This window comes from Falco naumanni, chromosome 10 (genome assembly GCF_017639655.2).
Source record: "Falco naumanni isolate bFalNau1 chromosome 10, bFalNau1.pat, whole genome shotgun sequence".
NCBI classification, from domain to species: Eukaryota; Metazoa; Chordata; class Aves; order Falconiformes; family Falconidae; genus Falco; species Falco naumanni.
Window position 1 is genome coordinate 11491504 of NC_054063.1, and position 21001 is coordinate 11512504.

Below are 21001 nucleotides of genomic sequence, written 5' to 3' on the forward strand. Positions count from 1 at the left end.
CCTCTCCTTCCCCCAAGCCCGGCCAGGGTTTCCCTGCTGCCTCCGCAAGGAAAAAGCAGAACCGACATACACCTTCTGGGCAACACAGCCACGGAAAGCGAGGTTCTCTTAAGGAAAAAATATAAAAAATTTAGCAAACTGAAATTTCCCAACTGCATTTTCTATTGGGGGAATTAAAAAAAAAAAAAAAAAAAAAAAAAAAAGAAAGAAAAAAAGGGGGGGGGGGGGGAAAACCAGAAACAAACAAACAAAAAACAACCAAAAAACCACACAAAACCAACCTGCATTTTCTATCAGAAAAAAAGAAAAAATATATGAAAAATAAATGACTCAAAGAAATTCCTGACCACCTCTGGAAAAAAATATAATACATAAAAATGTTCTTGCTACACTAAATTGAATAAATTTACCAGAACCTGGGAAGATGCTCTTCCTGAAGTACAATGACTATTGACAGAATGCTAAAAAAGCAACATGAAACACTTCAAAGGTGAGCAGCGGTGATTTTAACCCTCAAGCATACTTTGGGAAACACATAGAATTAGACAGTTAATAACTGAATAGCCTCTCTCAGGTTCCTGTCATGTTGTCATTGAATATTTTGGTTCCAGAAAAAAAATCAGCTGGATAAAAAAAATTTGCTGATGGCACAGAAAAAGGATGAGCTCTGAAAAAAACATTTTCTCTTGTTCTGTCCCTTACTAAATCTGGGTTATAGCTATAAATACAGATGCATTTCATAGGCGATCTCAGTCTGAAAATAATGGAGCTGTCTTCTGGTTTTTAAAACAAGACAAAACATGCTTTTTGTTTATGGGGATCTGCATTGCATTTCCAATCTCCGGTTTGAACTGAGGCTGATGATTTCTAATGTGCTCCTGTACTTCACTACTCTGGAAATAGCTTCATTGAATTAAGATGACACTAGCTGGGCTAATGCTGATTTGGGAGAGCAGAGGTCTCCGCGCATTACCACGATGGGACTTGCAACATATCAGAGAAATGCCAATTTTCCATCACCACCCCATGGCAAGTCATGATGATATCGCCCCTGACAGAGCCTTCTGCTTGCCCTCCTCTGAAAGCAGGGTACCACAAAAGCAGCCACCAAATTAGCTACAAAGGGAGGAAATGAAGGAAGAGAAGGGAATTAAGACAGGGGAAGCAGAGGCTAAGTAAAGGACAGCTAGGATGAACTGCTGCCCGACAGCCTAGAGAGTAATATTTTTAACCAAAAGGATGCTTTGCGACCTTATCCTCTGTATTAGTCAAGACCCTCCCAGATATTCTGCAAAAAAAAGTAACAAAAGAGAAAAGCTGATTAAATCAGTTATTTCTCCCTCCATGCCTTTGAAAGAGTAGAAGTTTCAACTTGTACTTCCTATCTTAATTTTCTTTTTTTAATAAGTAACAAAACCAAACAAAACCAAACCAGAAGCAGCAGAACATAAGAATTACTAAAGAACTCTGCAGAGTCCCAGCTCGGATCTGCCAAAGGGAGAAAATGAAGGATTATTTTAATCTGAGTTCTACTTACCACCATCTCTAGTAATAAAGTGCACTAAAGGAAGAGCTGAAAAAGCCATCCTCATCAGCGGACATATTGTGTTAAATAAAATTTGATCTTGGAACCCTGCTCTGTAAAAGCCCACAGGAGCAGATGGTTTTACCACTCCTGAAGGGAACTGGCAAGGCTAAATCATGATCAGGCACTGCTGAAGCACTGCAAGCATAGATGTCCCATACAGCCAAAATACTGAGAAAGACCTAAGGACTGGGATTTCAATATTGTTTTTGAAATAATAAATTAATGATGAGACCATTAAATTACATTGCCTGGCAAGGGGCAGATTGAATATAGGGGGTTGTTTCCAGGACTTTTTTCCTTGTAATGATCATAAAAAAAGACACTGATATTTTAAAAAAGCAAAAAAATAAAATCAGAAGGAAAAAAACCAAAAAGCAAAAAGGATGATTGGTCCCTCCCCTCTACACGTATACACTGGCAGTTTCTCCCATCTGATCTTTTTTTTGCCATGCCCTTTATCAAATTGTTAGTGGTTGTTTTCTCATGGCCTGCAGTATTTGCTTTTGCTTGCGGGTCTTAGACTGCAGATCTTATCTCTGTTTACCTGCAAGCTTGCTCTTTCATGCTCTAAAAGAAAGGAAAGGTGACAAATCAGATTACAGCCTTTTAAAAAAAAGCATGCTGTGAATTAGAAAGCAAGGGAGGTAAAAGCGAACATCTATCCAAAACCCCAAGGTAAAAAACAGTTGCTTAAAATAAAAACAGCATTGGAAGAACATTAAAATAAATTCCCACCAGAATTTCACCAATTTGAATTTAGCCTACTTTTAATATTACAACTGGAGAGCCAATTGAAAAAAATAGTAACAGTCCCTTTCCCCTGCAACTCAGTCCAGATGTCCATGACTGCTAAGGTAATTCAGAACAGCAACACAATTCCCAAGAAAGATATTCTGAACTACACTGCGTACGAGAGGTCGTTTTTTAAACTTCAGTTACGTAGCCTTCAGCCTGTTACAACAAAACAAGTCATTCCTTAATTACCAGGCGCAGGCAGCAATCCTGCTGCTATGTCACATCACCTCCCCCAGCTACAGAAGGATATTTGAGGCTAAACGTTTCATTACCCCTCCGCGCTGCGTTCGTGCGCCTCCGGAGGGACGTGGCAGGCAGCTCTGCTCTGCGAGGACCTGCAGCCTCCTGCTACTCCCAGCAGCAACAGGACTGCAGCAATGAACAGGCAGCTCCGCTCTGCCAGTCCCCTTGGTACAGGACTTTTGGCATCCGAACACACAGGATGGCACCACTGAAAACAACATCAGCTGAAATCCAAGGCTGGGGGTATCCTATGTTCTTCTCTTTTCCTTTCTACACAGTTTGCCAGGTGTTCAAAAGGTAATCACAAATTGCTCCAGTGATTCAACAGCAAGTCTCAGACGCACAGAAACAAAATATTAAAGCTGCTTCTTAAACTAAAAATCACTTTGCTGTGACTCCACTTAGAGAACAGAGTCAGCATCAATCAAGCAGTCTCAGGCACTTTGTTAGCCATGAAATAAAATATATTCATTTAAAATGTGATATAGAGATGTGTTCGTCAGCTGTTTGTATTGCCACACTGCATAAAATGTAGCAATTACAGTTCAAGTAATTACCACTATCCCTGATATCCCTCATGCTGAAATTAAAAACAAAACTAAAACTGTTCTTTTCCAAATGACCTTATTTCATTATCTTTCCAAAACACGGCTCTTTGCTTTATTTTACATAAAGATGCTGAAATCAGGAATGACAAAACGAGTAACCAGTCCATTCCCAATCCCGCTGCAGAATTTATTTTCCACAGTCTATATACCAGCATATACTCTTAATCAGACCTGGCTGAACCTTTTTGATAGAGCCATCATTGTGAAACTAAACGGAAAGCAGTTTAGCTTTCACTTTTAAATGCATCACTTTTCATATAATGAATTAAATGAAATTTTATGGAGTCTCAAAATATACTAAAAAGGGGAAATGCACTCTAGAAGCGGACCTCCCACACTTCAACTGCAAATGTGAGCAAGTCTACATGGAAAACTCCTGAAATTAGTATAGTGTGGATGCTGGGAGCTCAGCAGCAATTATTTTGTTCTGCAGATCCAACTCCGGCCTGATGACATTGACTGATGATGCAAATGTAACCTGACTGAACAGGTTTTAAGCTGACTATGTATCTTATAGCCTGATTAAATCTGATTTCTCAGGAAAAGTCAAAATTCAGCTTTTTCTTTTTAGAATGACAACTATGGATTCAAATATTAAAATACATTTAAGTTTTTTCTGTGCTGTAGCTTGAACCAGCAGTGGATGTTTTTAAATAGCAACTTTCTTCAGCTGTAAAGCATCCCATAATGATGGTCAGCTCAAAACAACATACAAAATTAGCCTCATTTTGTACTTTAACTGGGACTAAGATCACATTTAAGAAGAAGCAAGTGGTACGTAGTATTTGCAACAGCCCCTAATAAAGTAGGATTTGCATTTTAGAGGTTTCAATGGGACGTTATATGATATCGCTGCAGTGGTATTAATTTTTGTTTGTGTTTGTGATATTGCTCGTTTCACTTTTGCAGATCTATTCTTAACACTAGTTTGATAACATCAAAAAAATAGATGAGCATACTGGAACCAAAATGGAAATGTCTTTTTCACATAATTTTTGATACAAATGTCTTTGTCCAGCTGGCACCAGCTGCACCCATCTGCAACTAACCGAAGATGAGGAGAAAAGAGCTGTCATATGCATCATGCCTGCCTTCAGCTCTCCCTCCAATCTACATTTTTCAGCAGAAGCAACAGAGCTGAAATCACAATAATCCTGCTGTCTGTAGCGTTAAGAAACCAAAGAAAAAATCTATCATTTCAATCCCGTGCCAAAGAACAAAGCCAGCTAAAAAGGCAAAGGAACAGTGGACTTACACACAGGCTCTGTAGGCTAGAAACCCCTCACTTTAGGTGGCTCTAAGAGCCATTTAGTAGCATTGAGATGGCAAACTTTTTTTCACTGCAGAGGCGAATTAGTATTCTGTGACATTTTTCTGTTAGGAAGTCAAACTGGAAATGCATTTGATTTGGGGAAAAAAACATCTTATAATTGATATGGGTTCATAACTTCAAGGAAAATATAATCATTTGAACCCAACCAACAATACCCACAAATAAATTAGAAAGTTCAAGACATCTGAAAATAAAATAGCAGTGGGAAAAGCTTTCTGAAAAAATTCAAAGAACGTCTTTCCTGGATTAGCAGCTGGGTGAACTTCTGGTTAGGACCAGGTCTGAACTGCTGCCAGAGCCCGGAGCTTCAGCCGTTGCCACTTGAGCAGGTAGGAGCAGCTCAGGCCATGGGTCTGAGAATGAGGTCCTACGGGAGACGAGCTGCTGGCACGGCTTAAGCATAACATCCCATTTCCCCAACTTTCTGAAGGAAGCAACTGCCCTGAGCAAAGGCTACTCAGCCCTAAGGGCTCAGCGCCTTACATCCCTGTGTAACGCTTGTTCTGTCACTGCTGCCTTCATGGCCAGGGGTGAGCTGCAGCAGAAGGTGGCACATCCCAAGTAAAACAGAAGGGCGATTGCTGTGACCGGTGGTATCAAGCAAGACAAGTGCAAACATCCAACTTCTGAGTAACAACCATTTCAATTCCAAATCCCTCAACTACATCTCGCAGAGGAACAGGTAAACCCTCAGAAAGCAAACAGACGTGGTGGATCTAGTGATCGATCAGTCACTCACTTTAGCTCTCTGAGGCAGGTTCATCATGGTGTCCGGTTTGAAGTCGTTCTTGTTCTTCCTGCATAGCACCGCTGTGATGATGATGATGATAACTGTAACCACAGCAATGGGAGCCAGTACCGCTGCAATGATCCACAGGTTGTTGGGGGGGTTCTTCACCACAGCTAAGAAAATTGCAAACCAAGGTGGTTAAGTTTCACCGCGCAAACGCAAGATTTAAATTGTTTCCAACACAGCCTTCAACTGCCTCTATATAATAATTAATATAAAAGGATTTGTTAGTAATCTAGCTATAGCCTTGTCTTCCTTAAGTAAAAAAATGAATCAGCAACACTGATCAAAAATCCCTGGTCTCTCTTCTCTTAGTTACATGCAAAAGCAGCCATCAACACCCAGGCCCAGTTAGATGCAATATTAGGTATGACTCCACTGGTTCATTTACAGACTAAAGAAAAAAGGATGCCAGTAATAAATCCTTAATTATTTTTCAAACACTAAACCAGCTTATAGTAAGGTAGCATGTGTGTCAAAAGTGTACACATGAAGTGCATACCTGGTGTCAAAGACATACGGGCTCAGCAAGAGTAAAGTGGCAGAGCTTTTATAAAAACAGTGAAGTTACAAGCACACTAATAGTTGTTATCGATACCAACAGGGCAATACGAAAAGGCTCCTCTTTTGCTCTAGAAATACTTTATCATAGCTAAGGTCAAAATGAATCCATCATTTTTGAAGGAGGGGAAATGTGATTGGAAAGACCTACTTGCAGATATACTAGTAATGGCACCAGGAAAAGGGTGCATTTCAGAAACGCAATGATGCTAAAGCATTTTAGATTTCATTTTATCAGAATAAAGTCTATTAGCATAAACCTTCAACTTGTACACACGTAAGAGATCCTCCTGTGACACATCCCTGGTTCTCTCATCTCATCTCATTTCTTTCTGGAAAAAACACCAGATAATCTCCTTATGATGCTGAATTCTGTTTCAGCAAAGTATTCCGTGGGCTTCACCATGCTATCTTTATTTATTTTCCCATACCACTGGTTTCTGGCATGGACAGGCTATTGTGAGAATACCAGCGTAAAGCAGCCTTTCCCATTTCCTAGGGAACTAGCGCTTCCAAATGTCATTGAGCTTATTAGCTGTCAGAGGCACTCAGCATCTTTCAGGATCAGACTTCAAATGCATACCGTCTTGTTTAGCAGCAGTTACAAAAGCCAGCTGAAAGCCTGTCAGAAGCTCCAGCCTAGTTTTTTGTAGATCTACAACTTTTTGCAAAGCCATTGTAGTTTGTTGGGTGATGTAGGAATAGCACTGCTGGGTACACATCTTGCACACAGTGTAACAGTAGCCACACGCTTAAAGACTGTCCAAAAAGCCAGGTTAAAGCCTTTCAAGGTTCACTTTTCAATGGACAATAAATTGCACAATTCCAAATTATTGACTTTGACATATAGTTGGGGTATGAAAGGGCTGTGGGGAAGGAAACTGAATCTGAATTTTATCAGATAAACGTAATTTTAATTACAGACTGCTATTGTGGGAGCAGCAAACAGTTGTTGAAAAATGGTACTTCTACTTTTTAGGGAATGCAGAGGAAACTATGACCTTATGGCTAATAAGGCAGGCATTTATGAATCCTGGCTTACAGCTTTAATTCAGCTACCAGCTTCCAGTGTGACCTTGAGTAAGTCAATCCACAGTTCATTCAGCTCAGTAAGACTTCAGCAGATTTTGAAGCAAGCCTTTCATTCTGCTATAACTCTGTCCCTCATTTATAAAACAGGAACATCCATATTTTTTGTTGTTATTCGTCTGTCTTGTCTAACCAGACTATGAGCTCCTGAGGGTAGATGTCTTTTCTTACTGCATTTTGGTACAGAATTTTTCACTCTGCTGTAACAGAAATAATGAGTAAAAATGAAGTGCACACAAAGTATTTTCTTTGGGAATACAAAGACAGCCTACAAATACCATGTCCAAAATGAAAAGAATTTATTTTTTCCATAATAAGGTATAAAGATAGCACTACCTCCTACATTTCAAATACTTAGCTTCAGAATCTCTGTTACCCAGGGTCATAATTTCAATTTCTGTATATTCTCTTCTTACAGTACTCCGTGCATATTTAACTTGTATGAAAATCTACAGATGAGCAAGGCTGCCTTATGGGACCATGGAAGTACAAAGTTAGAACATGAGCAGCAGATGTCACAGTTACCTAAATACCCGTACAAATCACACAACTGCACAAAGAGCTAGGAAAGTGCTATGTATTATCTATAGCTGCTTTAGCAAAAATTACTTTAAGTAAGTATCGTCATGGAAAACAAAGCCATTTAGAATGTAAATGTTAGACCTTATGGAGCAGGAATGGAGGTCCCCAGGTTCAGTCCAATTAAAGTCAGTAACAGACCATAATCAAATCAAGGATCAGGTACAGTATATAGTGCATTCTCTGGAAATTATATCATACTTTAATATTTTAACTCAATCATATGTTTATGGATGATATGTCAACTAGTTATACAGTGGTCCCTTCTTTTCCTATCACAATTACGTGCAATTATTTCAATAGCACTGCTCTTTCAGGCAGAAATAATGGCACCGGGGGTCCCATTTTATATCCTGTTTAGCCAGTAAGGAGATCCAGTAAAGAAGTCCATTATACAATTTTAATTCCATTTGGATAAATACCTAGAGCAACAGGAGCAATTCAATTAGCTAAAGGTATAGATTCATACATTAAGCTGCTATTGCACAAAAAAACCCTCCACGCTGTACCACAGGTTTATTCACGACTGTGGGTCAACTATGCAGGAATATTAATTTATTTTTTTTATTATTTTTTTTAAAGAAAACACCTGTGGCCACAATCACTCAGGCACTGATGCACGTCTTAAAAGAGAAATTTGAAAACGCTTTACTTTTCAAGGACAGATTACTTTTTTGGCCACATTATTCTGAATGATACTATCATATCTTGAATCTGAAAACTGTCCATGCACACAAATAGTTCTGTTCACCTCCACTTTTCTGATTTGGGTCTAAACATCATCTTTAACAAACGTGGTGCACTTTACAAATTTCTTAGTTAAAATGATTATTTAAAAAAAAATAATCCTTTTGGGATAGAAATAATCTGCATTATTATGAACCAGTCAAAAATAAGGGACATCTTGATAGCCCTCCGCATTTTCCTTTGGGCTAAGTTATTTATTAGCAGTTTAGCTCTGGTAGCCATTAGCTTGTGACATCATGCTTTTATTAGCATCAGAATTAACTCTGACTTTACAGTTCCATAAAGTTGTTCAGTTCATAGAACTGTATGTGTGTAAAATTAGTTGTACATTAGATCTACCAGTGACTGGCTAAATAAATAGGCATACAGCTTTGATTTACCACGATGAAGGCTTAGCCTGTCCCCCACAGGCAAAAGAGCAGCCCAACCTCAGCAGCTGCTCAGGAAGATGCACCTGACATTTCCCGTGTGATCAACAGAAGCTCCCCACACCTACACTGGTGTTTTTAGAAACAAAAGAAAAAAACAAAAAAAAAGAAGAAGAAATAAAAGACTGAACCCTCAGAATTTTTAAAGGAACTCTTACGATCAGCTTGAACTTGAATAACATAACCCAGTGTCAAGGCCATCCGCTGGGAGTCAACAGTACTCAAAATTTTGGCAGCTGCAGTGCCCAGCAAAGGTTTCCCGTTGTATAAAGTATAGTATGTCAGTTCAGCTGGCTCCTTGGGTCCTGGGATACGTTGGATTTTTACCATCTTTCAGTGGGAAAAAGAAGAAAAAGGAAAAAAAAAAAGAAAATAAGAGAAAGAAATAAACTGTGTTCATATCGTTCCACTGCAAAATCTGCCCGAAGCTACTTGAAGGCAACGCGCGCAAGGGAACTCCTTCAATACCCAGTATAAGCATAAACTCCATGCAAATATTCTCACAGGATTAGAGCTTCTTCCCTTGATAACCCAGGCTATTAAGATTAGCGAGGACTGACTGCCGCCTTCAAAAAGTTTAAACCTAATCCCAAGGTAAAACCCTATGTTAGAGAAAAGCACACAGTAAAAAGGAGGAAAGGACAAATGTTTGGACATTACAGTCCTCTGTAAAGAAGGAATTCCTAAAATCTGTACTAACATTGAAAATTATACTTTACTGCATATTGCAGTTGACAAAGCCACTCACATTTTACTTCTATACTCATTGCCTTTTATTCCAGCCTGACAGTAGAGAACCATGCTTTCACCATTTTATTCTGCAGAACACCAGCAGAATTTTTACACGGTACCTCTGTCTTTGCTGAGATTAGAGGAACTGTGAAACACCTCTAATGATGAGGGAAAAGGAGTTTTGTGATTCCTCTTCACTATGCTGTGGACTAAAATATGTCATGCTTCCATGGAAAGTTTCACAAAGGTTCAGACTTTTGGCAAATAAAAACGTGTTTCTCCTTTTACATTCTTTCAGTGGGAGAACACACAGAATTGTGGGCAAATGAGAAAAGCAGTAATTTCTTTTTATCTCTTTCAACAAGCAGTTCTTGAAAAATATCATGTAATTAAAAAACCAATCTTGTCATGCAATTTTTGTAGACAGATCCTCTTTGAATCTCCCACAACTAGCACCAATTGGATAAATTAGTGAGAAAACAAAATATGATTATTTCAAAATACTGAATGGGAAATGTTGCTAAATAAGAGAGATTAATAAATTACTCTGAAATTTCTTCTTCTCTAGAAGAAATCTGCTCTTCATAATGTAATCTGTGGCCACATGATTTGATGACTAACCCTGTACAAAGACTGCTTCATACTTTTTTTTCTTTTCTCAGAAACAAAAAAAGAATAAAGAAGTTCTAGATTTATCAAGTTACCGAGGTCAGGGAGACACAGGACATTGGTTTTTTTTAAATGAACAAACCCCCAGAACTCTTCATGATGCTGAATACAAGACTTTATGCTAAAATACGTACTTTGTACCAATCCTCACAGCAACCAAAGAGAAAATATTTATTAACAATGATTAACTAATGACAATTTCTAGAAGATGAGAGGCGTGCAAACACGGCTGACTGCAGCAAAAGAAACCCATTAGTAATGCCATGCGTTTTGCACTCACTGCTTTGAAATTCATGGAAAGAGAGGAAATCTCAACCCAGTTCAGCTTTCTTTTCTTAATACAAAAATCACATGGAGACATGCAAACAAAACCCGTTTTTCAACACACATCTAGGTACAACCAATGTTGCATTGACCACCTGCACAGTGTAGCTGCCCACAGTAGTGGCACGTTTGAATCGCCTTCCTTGCTGATGGGACATCATAAACAGCGGGGCCAGACGCTGCTCCATTAATCTTGCAAAGCTCTGGTTGTTCAGTCCCAGTAATGCAATATCGACCCCTTGAATAACTGTGGGAATGGAGAAAATCACACATCAGTATATCTTACGCAAACAAATAAAGTAACATATGGTCTGCAGGACAGTTTGGGACAGGGATGTCATAACTCGCTTAGACAAAAAATAGCTGGACACTGTTACACCCCCTAAGTAATTTCCCGATGGGGATATAACGTGCTTCTGTTCCAGCCCCTGGACTGTTCTCAACGTTTATGACATTTCAGAGAACAAAATCCCAAAAAAATTTTTGGGCCTTCAGTTTACCAGAATGGCTCTGGGAAGCACCTAATCTATGATCTTCAGTGTAAAAAGCAGTACATTAAAATCCATTTGAGAGCTGCCTGTCATGCTTGTCGTCCGATACTCCTGTTAACTAAACCACGGGTTTTCATCCAGCAGTTTTGAAACCTGAACTTAGGATTTTGTACAACTCATTTTTTAAAAAAATATCGTATCTTTGAAAGCACTGAAAACTGAATAAATATTTCCTAAGTATAAATGAATTTAAAATTAAAGAGATGCTGAATTTACATAAAGTTAAAAAAGTGATATAGCATGCTAATTTAATTCATACATATGCATGATTTTTCAATGTTATTTCAAAAAATCTTTTGGGACGACCATGATATTTTTGAAAACTGTTTCCATTGCAATATCCATACTACCCCACTGCAGTAAGTGTGCAAGGCCACAAAATGGAGCATCAAGTTCACGAGATCCAAATGGGAAGAGCTGTAACACTCCCTTCAGAGGATCATAATCTCCACATAAACTTGTTTTTTTTATCTCAAAATTATGAACAGATATAACAGGTTCCAAATCACACCAGCTTTTGGAAGCAGAGTGTAGAATTCAACCTGTTTCATGCCAGGCTCCTTTTCTCTTGCTCTCCCGAGCATTAAACAATTCCAGGCACAGACACAACGCACAGAAAGGCTTTGGCATCTCCTCACTTAAAGGTGTCGGGGTGGAAAGGGTCTCTTTCTTGCCCAGTTATCACTTGTAAAGTCAAAATGATTGCAAATGAGAGTTTGAGCCCAGTGAAATGACTTTGGTAAAACAAGTATTTTTAAGTCTAATAGCATTCTTTGCACCTTCTTCTCTACGAAGAGAGAGATATGTGCTTAATGATTCAGGTGAAAGGTGCAAAAAATCCTGGACTCAGACAGTTGGCAAACTCCCTGGGTGTAACAGATCACCCTTCTTCCTGGGTTATGTCTACAAACCTCCTTTGATTTCAGATTTAAATCCAAGTCCCAGAGAGGGAATAATAATTAAAAAAAAAAAAAAGCAAAAAAAAAAAGTGTGCCTATTTGTGTTTTACAACTCTGAGAATATAATGCTGCTCTTGGAAGTGCTTAAACCTAACTGTCATAAATTCTGAGGTGGGTGTTAGATGCAGGAGACATCTCTGTTCAAGATGACAAATCAGTTATGCCCAAGAGTAATTGTAAATACATTTGCCCAGTTGAATGCAGGAAGGTTCAGTGGGCATTTGCTTATTATTGTGCAAAATTACTGCACCAATGCGTTTATATAAACAAACACTAAAAATTATTGTCTGAAGTGCACGGAGGAGGGAAGGAAATTAAAAAGTACCTGTTATCACCCAGTAGTCTCTAGTTGACTCTGAGACATCAAGGTTTGGATACTCCAAAGCTTTAAAAATAAAAGTTGAAATTATGTCACAATATTCCAACATCCTACACATTATATGTTGCAAAACTGATTAACCAGACAGTGATAAATAAAATTTAACTATGCCCAGGAGGAGATCTAGAAGCATAATTTTCAGGGTTACAGTCTCTCTTCTGTCTGAAAAAGAACATCAAGTGTAAACAGTATGAGCATTGCTGCACAAAGTAGGACATACATCTTCTGTTGCCAGAATATTGGCTGGCACATTGTCTGGGGCAAACCCTAGGATTGCCCATTACTAAAAAATGATAGGTAATATGCAGGTGTCGATGTTATATACATTTCTGCTGCTTTCTCCCTGTGTATAATCCCCTGGGAAAAACAAGATGAATTTTATGATGATTCTGTGATTTAACCCTTACTTAACTCAGACCACAATTTTAACGTAAAATGATATTAAAATAAACCAGGATCAGATTCCACCAGAGTGCGGTGCCACATGAATTACAAGCCAGACTAACGAAACTGTGAAAACACCTTAGCGTGCAGTACTCTCGCCCTCTCACTCTGCACCATTGAAGGTATTGCTACCATATGTGTTTACATCTGTGAGAAACTGATGTTTGCCGTTTTCATGCCTTTTCTTAGCTCTTCCATCTCCAAAAGTGCATTAGGCTGTAAAGTGCAATATGCTGCTAATTCATTATACAGCTCAGCATTTTTTTCAACGGATTTATGCAATGTGGAAAGCATTCATCCTTGGAACTTAATTCAGAAAATATCCGTGCTTTGCACGTTGATACACTGCTATCAAATTACTTTGATTTTTAAACTCCAAAGTGGCTTGAAATAGTAAACACTGTAAAGGATCTGATGACGCACAGGAACTGCTTTTGAGGAGGGATTTCACAGCACATGCCAAGCTGTGCATTTCCACGGCAGACTGCAAAGGCTCTGGAGAAGCCGCTGGAGTCTACTGGGAAATAACATGCTTTGAGAAAAGCCTCAATATTGGTTTGATAAACTGAAACAACTACACTGCCACATGAACAAGCATCAAACACTCTTCAAAGTAAGCATTTTCACAAGACATGCTATCAGTCTAAAGCCATAAACACAACGGGCACATTACGTTCATGAGTTTGCAGTATACCTGCTGCACTGAGAATAAATCCAAGAACTCCAAAATGAAATATAAACCATTAGCTGTTAAAGGAGCACTGGCTAAAGACTTTATTCGGTCAGTTCATCATGTGCAGGGATCAGCAGAGAACTGCAACACCGCACAAGACTCGTGCTGTGTGACAAAACGGTTTTCATGGCTCCTGACTACCAAGCATATGCCTGTATTGTCTTTGTGAGAAGCACCATAATCCTTTCCCTATGCAACAGGCCTATTTGGGAGGCCAAACACTGGAGCTGAACAGAGTCATCATCAAAACTTCCTCGGGCTTTCTCCTTGCGCTCCTGGATGCCCCATGAAGACAAGTCCTGCACACAGGGCACTCTTCAGACAGGCTCACCTGCTAGCCACAAGAAGGAGCGAGCCCATCTGATGATGAATGGTGTACACCCCTTTCTAGGTCCCCAAGCACACCCTTTGGCAACAGCTTCCCTCCACCTTTCCTTACCTCTGGAAAGACTCGATGGAAATGCAAGACTACCCTGAAACGTGTCTCTTACCCTGCAATGCAAAGTCCTATTCAGAAGCCCACTCAGCAGTGCAAGAACCCATCATCAGGCAGTTTCTTCTACTCATTTGCAAACATCCAATTTAGGTAGGTAGTGCCTCAAGAACAATATACACCCCTCGCTTTTCATGGAATTGCACAATCACCAGTTAGCTGAGACTCCCAACTGCCTCACGCTGGAGAATGACCACTTACCCCCCAGACAGCTCATTGTACAAGTAACTGATGAAGAATTGCACAAAATAATTACTCTGCTGTTGGGCTGTTTGCAAATAAAATGGACTGACAAAAAAAAGGTAACTTCCGTTTTTCGGAGCGTTCGCTTTCCAGCAGCCTGGTTCTGCTTTTTCTTAGAATTGGAAAATGAACAAGCTCCTTAGTATTTTTACCTCAAGCTATGAACCCACTCAGCTCAGTGTTCTGACCATAAAGACATATTTGGTTCTACCCTTAAGTGCCCAATTATTTCAATACTTGTAAAACTAAAATTACAAACTACTCCATCATTGGTTTAGCCTTATCAGTGAGTTTAATAGCTAGCAGAGACTTAACCACACCTTTACTGGTATTTGAGCACAGTATTTCAAAGTTAACAAGCATCTCATGAAGATTCACACACAGTGAGATCAGCTGAAACCTGCCCTCCCTTAACCAGAGTCCCTTACTATGAACTGATGTACCCAGCATGTCCCTGACTCCTCTCGCTTCCAGCAGGCATGATCTCCCCCAGCAAACGGATACCCCACCTCTACAGCGAGCTTCATTTCACACGCAGTTTAACAAGCAGATTAAACAGAAACCCCCATAATCAAATATCCTGTCCCTTTATTCGTTTCAGAGAAATTGGCATGCAGAGTCAGAGAGCACACTGGCCACACAGGCTGCCCACACACACAGCTTCCTCTAGCTCTCTGCACCTCTGACTCTTCAAAGCAATTGAAATGCAAGGAAATTATTGATACTTAAGTGCTTAGACCACATTTTAAACTAAGGATGAAGTTCATCAAATACACCAACAGCTTTCTAAATGGAGAAGCGTAGACAGAGCTCACGTATTACCTAAGCACAGCCCCAAAGCGTGCTACCCAGCCCTGCCCCTGCAGCAATCCCCAGGGGCCGAGTCTCCCACTGAAGTACGGGGCTCTGATGAAGATGAACGTCATATGCTGTGCTAAGTTTTTCTGAAATGGAGAACCAGGGACATTCCATGTTTTGTTTTATATAAAACTGTAATATATTTTTTTGTTTGGAACCTGGAACAGGCTTTATTATTATTATTCTTATTATTGATGACAGCATATATGTGGTTTTCTTAATCATCTGCCACAGTTTCTAGCAGCCAAAGCAAACCCTGAACCCAGAACACCCACCATAACTAATCCCCCTCTTTTTTTTTTTTTATTTATTAACAGAACAATAGTTTAAAAAGTAGTCAGCAAAACCACCTACAACCTGTGAGCTTGATGACAAAGCTTATGGTGCTTGCAAAGCAAAAGCCTGGCACTGACTAATCTTAAGGCGCTGGGAAGCACGTACTTACATTCTGCAATGGTGAGGGGAGGGTAGGTTAGGTAGAAACCCACCAGCTCAGCTGACAGCTGATTAAGAAGGTTGCTGGAAATAGTGCCATTGAGAGTTGTGCTTTGATTGTTCACTACGTAAAACAGAGTGACAGCTTGGGAGACATTGGAGGTGTTCAAAATCTGAAACAAAAGCAAAGAAATAATGTGTAGCTATGTTTCAGCTCAGTTAAAAAAAAAAAACCAAACAACAAAAACCAAACAAAAACAAACAAACAGAAAGAAAAAAAAAACAACCAACCAAATCAGTGCAGACAAACCAGGAAATGTTAACTTGAACAATGGGTTAGATCCAGCTCGCTCAACAGGATTGTGTAAAACTACTTGTGTGATACTTTAATTCCTACTTTCACACATGCAGAGTTACTGGAGGACAGCAGCAGGCAGGAAAAGTGCAGTCCGGGCTGGAAATGCATCTCCCTGTTTTTATCCAGAAATGCAAGATGAGGGAGAGGATGCTTATCAGAAAAAACGTTCAGTGTTTGAGGCAGAGGAATTAGGCCTGTATGTCTTGCTCTCTTTGCTGCCTTCCTAGCGCAGTTATCTAAACCTACACCATTTCCATATGAAATAAAGGGCTATCATGTCTCTTCCATTCCTAGCATCTTACGGTTTTCTGCTCTCCTCCCCATTTCAGCTCTATGCCAGTCTCTCCCTGAGCCCAAATCCAACGGCCGCATTTAAAGACCAATTCTGTTTAGTAAGTACTGGATCAGATGCTCAAACACCAGTTTCATGCAGGAAGCAGAGGGGCAAAGGCAGGGCAGGAACAGAAAAAAACCATGTTTTCACAGAAGACTCATGTCCTGGGACAAGAGGGTTATTTTTTTCACTGCTGATACTGTAGATAGGGCCAATAGCATTCAGCATTCATTAATGTTATTTAAATACCCCATTTTTATGATTTGGATCACTACATAAAAACATGTAACATGGTATAATAAAAGCATCAGAAGAAGAGTTCAAGGTCCGACAAAGGTCTGCCTAGCCGACATCCACTTACAAATAGCCAGGAGCAGGTGGCTGGAGAGTGAGCACAGGGCAAGAGGAGGAGACTCTCCCCTGCATTGTAAGGTTAGCCCACAGCTACGGCCCAAGTAATAAATTTTATGCTTGGGTTTAAAAAGGGTCCATGACTTTTTATTCTATGTGTCTGGCCAATTGATTTTTGTAACTTCCATACTTTTGCTCCAGTTACATCCAGACACCTTCAAGTTTTTATTACCCACTCTCTGAAAGGATTCTCCTTTTTATTTAAACCTGAGTAGTTCTGTTATAGGAAAATCCAAATGATCACTCCTGATTCACTACACCACTCATGGTTGGAGAACCATGGTCGATTCCATTTCTTCTTGCATGGAAGCTGTTTCATGCCTTTCACCCATCTCGCTGCCCTTCCCTCTAATGCTGTAGTGCAGCAACACCTTTGCCGAATCAGCTCCATCTGCTCCAGACCTGTTCCTCAGTTTGGAATTACTCTAAAACCGTCATAGTGTCTTCTGTCTCACTTAGTCTCTTGCACGGTACTAGAATAATTTCAGAAAAATTTATCATGAAGATCGCACCCTTGAGCCTCTTACTTCCCAGTTTCTGTCTTGTCTCCTATCACTTCCTAGGTTGGCAATACCCACAAAAACTACCTTCTTTTAGGGCTCTTTACAAAAATCTCCTAGGTGCTTTGTGAGATCTGCCACTTCTGCCATGAGTGAATTAGCCACCATGAAGTTCCCCTCAGCATCATGGGTCCAGCTATTGAAAAGCTTGATAACCGCTTTACCTGCTGCGGTTGGCCATCTCTTGCCATGTACTTCTCTCCCTTTCTGAGCTCCTCTAGTTTGAACACAAGCTCACAAGAAACAGTACCAAAGTAACTAAGCAGTAATCTGATAACCGATTTTTTCCTTCTAGTAACCTACATACAAACTATTCCAAAGAGCATGAGTCCATATACAGATTTTTATCTTAAGTTGAACACATATCATATCACCCAAAGGATAATTTCTTTATCCCTGAAGGATGTCACAGAGCATAAGGGTGTTGGCCCACTATTACACATAAAGGTCTGCAAAAACCAAGCCCTTAACGGTGAATTTGGGTCTGCGAGTATGGAACTGGAATGCACAGGGAAAAAAAAGAAAAAAAATACATTCCATTAATTCAGATCTTATAAAACAGCTACGTATGTCACTACCTTTATACCTGAATAGCCTCACTGAAAACAACTAATGTGTCACAATAATAAAATATTCTTCCAGATTCATATTTTTACATATTTATTTTTATCTGAACTTCACTTAAATCATTTAGCTGCAAACAGTAAAACTCAAATTCATGAAAATAACAGTAACCGTCTTCTGTAATTCATGCATTTATAAGTTTTCCTGCAATACATAAAACAATCTTTCAAATGAAAGCATAAACTCACTCCCATAGTGGCTATCAAAGGCCTTATGTTTAAATACAAGCACACACATAGCGAAAAAATAACCCAGAGAGTTTGGCAACAGGCAGTGCCAGACCACACAACATGGTACCTGAACTGTTAAGTTGTTGCTGGTGTTTAAGACCTTTCTTTCAGCATCCTGAAATGCTCTCTGTAACCGCTGCTCCATGGTCTGAACAAATTTGCATGACTGTATATTGTCTGTTTGACCCACAAACTGCAGCTCTGGAAAAGGAAAAAAATCTATTTGTATGTGGGCAAAATATTCTTGGTGGCATAACTCCTGTAATACCTGACAGCAAAACAATCAAGTCACAAATTAAGCAGGTGACGATAACGTCACATAGGATCGGTTTATGTCATTCAAGCACTGCGCTAAACTAGCCTTAATTAAGACAAAAATGTAAAAATTACATTGCGTTATTAGAGCTGGTAACCTTCACAAACAAATGGAGATTGTTTGAACAGTGATATATAAGATGGTAAGACCAGTTCAATGTACCTATACTTACTCAGAGCCAGACAGTGAGTGAAATCATTCCAAAACACAGGTTATACTCTTAAATCTTGCAGGTCATTTGTTCTTGCAAGACATAATCAATCATAATATTGATTCTCATTCTGTTTGAGCTAGGAAAAAATGTACTTAACTAGGTAATTGCACTAAGTATGTATATATAAACATGTAAACACGCACATAAGAAATCTTTTTACAATCGGATATGTTGTTTTACAGCACACTCTGCCCTTTTGTACCTTACACTGTTCTGCTGCACTGCACCTGCTCTGCCCTGACGCTTGCTACAGTACAGAAGGGTTAAACAGTGAGCCTGGGTCAGACAGCTGAGACCCTGGTCAAATCCAATGGGTTCAGACAGAAAAATCTGTGTGTGTAGATAGATATATATTTATATCATATAGTCATGTTTCTCATCTGATTGTTCTCAAAAGAGACACACGTGTTACTGCACAACCTGTCCATTAAAGTCTATTCAACAGACCACCAATTCTTAGTCAAGCATACTGCAGTGACATCCCTAACGCAACGCCACTTCATTTCACAACAGGGCAGCAGAGGTGACAGCAGAGCATCACAAAGGGCAGAGATGCACAACATAGCATCTGTCCTGCCTGTGCCGGGAGCATCAACATGGGAGGCAGGATGGCAAGGGGGAGGAGGAGAATCGTGCCTGTGCACTGAACTGTTAACACACAACCCTGGGCACGGGCAGGACCTCGCTCACCTGTTTTCAGCTGGAAGTGGTACGCAGGAAGGGGCTTCCATGGCAAGGCCAGGGCTACCACGGACTGGAGATGTGGTACGTGCTGCTTTATGTCTGCTGTGGCGTTGCTAATGCCATACGCAAGAAGCCTTTCAATCACAGCAGTGGGCATAAAAACCAGTCTCCCCCGTGTAACATAGTAACCAACTGTTAAGTTACTTGATTGCTCCAGGACTTCGACCTAAAACACAAAAGGACATGATTTTTTTTTTTCCCTTCCAGTTCAACCACTATTTGATAGGACTTCTCATCCTGAACATGTCCCTCTTGCAGGGTTTTTTATGCTGTAATTTCCTATAAACCTTACAGGAGCAGTTAGTGTCAGACCAGACATGGTATTAGCAGAACTGCTCAGAGCTTTGGACCCAATCCATGCAGCGCGTGCTCCAAACTGAAACATTGCAGTCTTGCTACGACAGCTCACACACCCCTAATTTAGGCTGGGGCTTCATTCATGTATAGATACTGGGACATTTTACTTATGAATATACTAACTTAGGAGTAAACTCATAACAGCCTTGGACTCAGCACAAACTCCTGCCTAAGTGTCCGGGAACCTGCATTGCAGAGCAGAGTGCTCCAGCAACCCACCTCAGTCTGTTCTTACACGCAGCTATGCAGAGGTTCATGCAATTCAGCTGCAAAGTGATGAACACTTCATCCTCGTTTATTTTCAATAAAATGCGTTTTCTCCCTGCTCAGGAATTTTGTCCCTGTGGAATTGCACTTGTCAGGTACTGGGTTTTCAAACCAGTGAGTGGACTGACAGTAATGACACCCCTTTTACCAGCCCTGCTCTTGCAGTTGATCCAGGCTGAGCTCAGCAGCGCTTGGCTGACTGTGAACCGGAGTCATTCCCAAGCCGCAGGGGGGGGGAAGAAATTGTTGTCATAGTCGTTTTGGGGAACATACCAAAAATAAGTTTGCATTTCTCTCTTCGATTTTATCAGATAAAGTGGTAAAAGCTTTGGAGCAGTCCTTATATTTTTAGACCCCCGGAGTGGCTGCCACCTGTACCTACTTTCTATAGGAAAAGCTTGGCACTCCCCTCCAAGAGGTTTCCTGCATCCAGAACCACCCCTGAAGCTGCAGCCCGCTGGGATTCTCTTGGTGGGAGAGCTGTGTCAGTGAGATCACGCAAGTGAGCCCAGCACACTTACCTGAGCGCTGACGTTTTGGTTGAAAGCTTGTCTCAGCACTTGGTTGAGTCCTTTTCTCACGCTCTCCTTGAAGGAATTGCTGATCAGCATCCTCCTTGTGTTCAGAAACAGAACTGTGGAACAACAAAAGCCATGTGTTGGCTGGAGACATTACCATGCCACTGTTTGCTGGTTTTAATTGTTTTATGTTGGGCTAGCTGGGTGGAGATAAAGCAGCTAGAATCTGCAGCGGCTCAGCAGCAGGCCAAGTTCCCTGTTCATCCCATGGCAATAGCCTGTTGGTTTCAGAGTCTAACAAATGCAATTTCTTTAGCAACAACAAGGCTTTTCCACGCTGTCTTTCCAAGCAAGGTACAAGGCCACTCAATTGCCTGCAGACAGACCAGTGCCGCTCAGGGGACTGAGCTGGTGCCGCACAGGGGACTGAGCTGGTGCCGCACAGGCACGACTACGTAAAGGACGTGCACTTCATTCCTTCACGGCC

General features: G+C 40.4%; 1 protein-coding gene across 3 annotated transcripts in view; it reads right to left on the reverse strand.

Annotated features, from left to right (window-relative positions):
- The window catches only part of KIAA1549L (KIAA1549 like), a 138161-nt gene that overhangs the window by 54491 nt on the left and 62669 nt on the right, over window positions 1–21001 (reverse strand). For all 3 annotated transcript variants that reach the window (XR_005829997.1, XM_040609357.1, XM_040609356.1), the window contains 8 exons: window positions 20518–20630; window positions 19319–19538; window positions 18166–18299; window positions 15592–15754; window positions 12322–12381; window positions 10582–10733; window positions 8920–9091; window positions 5307–5470 (listed from right to left, as the gene is read on the reverse strand). Coding sequence is in view for 2 of the 3 variants with exons in the window: in XM_040609357.1 (XP_040465291.1) it covers window positions 5307–5470; window positions 8920–9091; window positions 10582–10733; window positions 12322–12381; window positions 15592–15754; window positions 18166–18299; window positions 19319–19538; window positions 20518–20630 (1178 nt within the window). In the remaining variant the exon portion in view is untranslated. The remainder of the gene's footprint in view (window positions 1–5306; window positions 5471–8919; window positions 9092–10581; window positions 10734–12321; window positions 12382–15591; window positions 15755–18165; window positions 18300–19318; window positions 19539–20517; window positions 20631–21001) is intronic.